Below are 5,269 nucleotides of genomic sequence, written 5' to 3'. Positions count from 1 at the left end.
AGTAAAGCATGCAAATGATTGCCAATTCTACCTATTGCCATTTGAAGCTTTGTACTGAGGATGCATTAGTTATTGCAATAAGTAGAGGATGCTCATGTTTCCCAGAAGTGCATGTTTCCACTTTCTGGTAAGAACTAAACATGTATCAAATTATGCTAAAAGTAGACCATGAGCATGAACATGTATCAATTGATGCTTCCTATTTGTGTTTGAATGGGCTCAACATATCTTGTGATGGTTTAGGGTCTCTGCGTGACCGTGATGATAACTCAAGATGTTCCAGCCATATCTATGACCAGTTATAACTCAACTATGCATTAGTTCTTGCCAAAAGTAAAGCATGCAAATGATTGCCAATACAACCGTATTGCCTGTTCAATTTTTGTACTGAGGATGCATTAGTTATAGCAGTAAGTAGAGGATGTTCATGATTGCCAAAAGTACATATATCCACTTTATGATAAGAACTGAACATGTATGAAATGATGCTAAAAGTAGAGCATGAGCAAGATCATGTATCAATTGATGCTACCTATTTAAGTTTGAATGGGCTCAACATTTGTTTGGCTATGGTCTTGCTGTCAAATTTAAGTGGATCATTTAACATATGATCCACTTATGAGTTTAAGCACACAACCTATTTGGTCATGCATAAAATAAGCGCAGTTTAACAAGGGTATCCAATTGCTTAACCACGTGAAGTTGTGCAAACCCTATGAGGCTTCAACTACTAAAAGAGCGGCCGACAACGATTAAAAAAGCTATGATCAAGAAATACCTTCTCTCAGAGACGTCGGTGCCGAGTTGATGGCCGCAGATAGTGCGTGGCAAACTAGAAGTGCCCGTATAGCGCGGTAGACGGCGGCAAGGATATACGGCGGGTTCACGCGAGGACGGGGCGGCGAGAAGAACACTGAAGTCCGACCCCTCATGGTGGTGGGCGGTGGCCGGCAACTCCTGTAATCCGTGTGAGCCCAGGTCTCCGATCTGATCTTGCAGCGGTCGTGGGAGCTACGGATGGCACGACCGGGTGGTTAGAATGGGGCGCTGTAATCGCGGGATTTAGGGAGGGGTGGGCCGCGTTGAGTTATGTGAGATTTCAATAATATCACAATGATATCCCAAAAGATCTAGAAAATATTGTCCTTGCTTTTTTAGTATTAACAATGGTTTCTTCGTGTCGCATATGCCCGAAAAAGCCATACGTGACAAAACTTGCAATACATGTTGAAAATGGTCGACATTGTACTAATGAACGAAAAAATCACGCATGTGACGAAACTTCCAAAATTTGTTGAAGATGGTTGATTTGGAGATGTTCTACAATTTCACTGCAATATTACATATTTATTTTATAATTAAAATTCAATGATGCAAGGTTTTACATGTTTTTCAATTGTTTTCAAACTTAAACTTTTTACACATGTCCAAGAAAGGCAATGTGGCAAGGTTTTACATGTTTTTCATTGTTATCAAACTTAAACTTGTCACATAAGACACGTGTACCTAAAAAAAGGAAGTGTTATTTTAGTATAAGTCAAAATGTCTCATAGGTAAAAAAAGATTTCATAGAAAAAAAGCCCACCTACCTAACATGATATTTCACACACCACAGCCCGCATACGACTACAAAACCAGTGATATGGGCCAGGATGCAGGCCCGTGATGGGACTAAACTCAGACGCACGCGCACCCAGCAGTGCACAGAGCGCAGTTGCCACGACGGACTGCAACTGCGCCCCACCACAACTACCCCCACGTCCTAGACGAACCGCCTCCCCCACGTCCCCATCCCAGGCGTGAATAAGCCCCAAATCGACTACATCACTGCCTCATTCCGAGAACCTCCATTGCCGCTTCCATCTCTTCTGCAAACAACCCACAAACATCTCTCTTTGAAGCCCGCAGTCGCAGGAGGAGGGCAATGGCGGAGGAAGCGTCTGCCAAGCGTCATTGTGGCCAGACGTCCCACCAGAGCGGCAACCTCGACGTCGTTCACGTTCCCGGTCAGAAGCGCGAGTACACCATAACCCTCACAGGGGTTGAGCTCCACGGCAAGGAGACGCTGGAGGTCGTCTGCACCAGCGAACCAGACAAGGCCGACGAGATGATCTCTAGGATCAGGAGGAGCGCCTGCGGCTCGTACCCCCACATCATGGGCGTTGATGTGGAGTTTACCAAAGATGATGAACCTCCACAGATGGCAGCAGTTCTGCAAATCAGCGTGGAGGGTCTCTGCCTCCTGTACCACATCGCTGCGGCCACAAAATGGTGAAGTATCCTACTCATTCACCCTCTTCCATTCATCAATACTGCTCCCTCGAAATTTCATTAGACTAGTTTCATACTAGATGTACTAGTGTAGTTTGTGAAAATGGATGCACTAGTGTAGTTCCTCAAAGTAGATGCACTAGAATATATTTTGACCCTGATGCACTTGATTAGTATCTGAAACTATTGCACAAGATTAATTTGTGAGGTTGATGTACCAGTGTAGTTTCTCATCTTGATTCATTAGTGTAGTTTCTGAACTTCATGTAGTGAAGTAGTTTCTGAACTTGGTCTGGTGTTATTTTCACCACCGAAAAAACTTAAGAACTTGGTGAAGCAGAGGTATATGTTATTTTATTCAAAATAACAAAACTAAACTGGCACTAAGAAAGCAAATAGATCATTGACTCAACTATATATTCCGAAAAGAAAAATAACATGGTGTACTTGATTTTAATTTCAGAACTTTGTGTACTAGTTTCTGAACTACATTCATCCATGACTTATACTGTATAAGCATCTACTCCATGTATTATTCACTTGTAAACCGTAAAAACAGAAGATTAAATCTTGAAAAATAAACACTAGTACTCCATGTATTCATCACGTGTCTCTCCCCTAGCAGGCCAAAGCGCCTCAAAGAGATCCTACAGGAGGAGAAGTTGTTCACCTTTGCCAGTTTCAGCATTAAAAATGACAGGGACAAGCTGAAGTTGTCTGGTTTGGAGATAAACCCCAACAAGCACATCGACATTCAGCGCAACTGGAGAGTTCCATACAATGGAAAACCGTACGACTCCTTGGCTGATGTTGCAGCCAGCGTCATCCACCCATTCTACAAAAAGATGAAGAAGAAGATCGATAGGGAGGCAGACCATAAACTGTGGGGGGACAGCCCACTGCCAAATTAACTCATCGAGTACGCAGCAATAGATGTGTACGCCACCTACAAGTCGTGGAAGATAATCGACAACATCAAAAGAGGTCTGGAAATTTCAAAAGAGCAGGAAGCGGTCCCCTACTACCACTGCCACTATGCGGGATGAGGAGTCATCAAAGTCTGCCTTCGTGTTGCTTGCGCTTGTGCTTGCCGTTTATCTTGTTGTTTGAAATTTGTAGTTTGCTTTTCTTGGGTTAAACCAGCTTGTTTATGTCATGTGTGTCAGAGTTGAACCAGTTTGTTTATGTCCTGTTTGTCAGGGTTGAACATGTTTGCTTATGTCATCAAGTACATAGTTTGCTTATCTCGTTAAATAAGTTTGCTAGCTTCCTATTTTGTTTATCCATCAAAACAAATATTCAAGTAAATTGTGAATGGAACTTTGTGGCTGCTCTTCGATACTCCCTACGTAAACTAATATAAGAGCGTTTAGATCACTATTTTAGTAATCTAAACACTCTTATATTAGTTTACAGAGGGAGTACTAGTTATCAATGGAACTAATCACAGAAGGTTGTGCCATGTGTAGTTTTGGTTCAGAATTGTATGGAAAAGTAAACAATTACTACAATTAGAACTAAACTCCATTAACCGAACCTACGAAAAAGGGTCCCCCAACTCCCCCAGCTTTATACTATAAAGCAACAGCACCAAGCATCCAACAACAAGTCAAGACAGATTCAAGTTCAAGGAAGTCTCAAATAACCGCTGGGGCAACAACAAAACAAGCCCCAAACATAACAAGTTCATTTCACAGCGATACATGGCCCATTTACTGAACCTAGATATAAATAGATAGGTACGGTAATACACGGCAAGTACTCGGAAACAAGAGCTAACATACCAAGTTCATTTCACATCAAACCATGGCCCAGCCAAATCTAAATGAGGTTGATGGTGATCATCATCCTCAAGTCACGGCGATGGGTGTTCGCAACAGTGAGTAGGATGCCCTGACCTACCCAAAGATTCTTGCCATGAAGGAACTTCTTCCACCCCGCCCGGTTGAAGACATTGCGACCATCCGTGTCCACTGCGTAGGCACAGGTGGTGATGGAGCCCATTCTGGTAAGGCGTAGTCCAGCATTCATGCCTTCTTCATGCGGCTCGATGCCACAGCTAACAGATAACCTCGTAGGTAATTTTTGAAAATAGTTGATATGATATATGAGCATGTCACGTGCAATTATCAGCAAATCATACACTTGAAGACACATATATCATTGGATTCAACACTGAGCATATATATCATCACATCACTACACTAGACGCTAATCATCAAATTACTACAGTAATTAAGCATATCATTATTGACTACGTACACTAACCATATCATCGCATATTACTACACTACATAAGGATATATCGCATTACTACAACACATGCATACCATAAAAAATTCTGCACTAAATGAATTCTACACATGGCATATCATCACAGTACTACAACATGCATATCATATCAACTAGTACACTTATTAAGCATGCATATCATGTAATTACCACAGTAAGTAACATACCATGAGATGCTGTTTAACATTCGTCCTTGTGAGGCGGGTCACGAATGGCATCCCGACGTAGTCTTCACGTAGTGGAAGCATGTCCCAGAGGTTGCACGTTTCATCGCCGCTCAGCCTCAGTCTTTGGGCATAGAGTGCTTCATCAAGTGGGTTCTCATCATCATCTGAATCCTCACCATCGTCCTCCTCATGAACTTCATCCTCACTATCGAAAATCAAATTCAGATAGATAACAGAAATCCTGGGCCTTTCTCCTCTGAAGGAGAAGCTGATCAATTCACCCCCACTAAGACGCAAGCGGGCGATGAAACGATCCCATTCATCTCCTCCAATCTGGGTTATCGTTCGCCCCTTATCGACCTGCATAGTGTACGGCCCCCCGAGAGCGTCGAAGGTCACGGTGTCTCCGACGAGGTCATTGAATGCCAATCTCACATTGCATGGGACGATCTGTGCAAGATAAAAACAAATAACAAACACAATGCATTAGTGGAAATAGCAATAAAAAACAAAATTAATGAATTGTCAGAAGGTTCATA

At 42.5% G+C, this 5,269-nt stretch overlaps 1 protein-coding gene across 1 annotated transcript; it reads left to right on the top strand.

Annotated features, from left to right (window-relative positions):
* The first annotated feature begins 1,924 nt into the window (after window positions 1–1,924).
* Window positions 1,925–3,182, top strand: LOC141020820 (uncharacterized). Its single transcript, XM_073495765.1, has 2 exons — window positions 1,925–2,271; window positions 2,972–3,182. Exons 1-2 carry the CDS (start codon window positions 1,925–1,927, stop codon window positions 3,180–3,182), a joined length of 558 nt encoding a protein of 185 aa, XP_073351866.1.
* The last annotated feature ends 2,087 nt before the right edge of the window (window positions 3,183–5,269 follow it).

Source organism: Aegilops tauschii, chromosome 3 (genome assembly GCF_002575655.3).
Source record: "Aegilops tauschii subsp. strangulata cultivar AL8/78 chromosome 3, Aet v6.0, whole genome shotgun sequence".
Classification (NCBI taxonomy): Eukaryota; Viridiplantae; Streptophyta; class Magnoliopsida; order Poales; family Poaceae; genus Aegilops; species Aegilops tauschii.
This window is presented reverse-complemented; position numbering and strand designations above follow the sequence as displayed.

Bases quoted from the DNA above. Each gene is read 5' to 3' on its own strand.
- LOC141020820 (XM_073495765.1), top strand. From the start codon at position 1,925: ATGGCGGAGGAAGCGTCTGCCAAGCGTCATTGTGGCCAGACGTCCCAC. The intron at 2,272-2,971 runs GTGAAGTATCCT...TAAAAATGACAG, and splicing joins ATCGCTGCGGCCACAAAATG to GGACAAGCTGAAGTTGTCTG.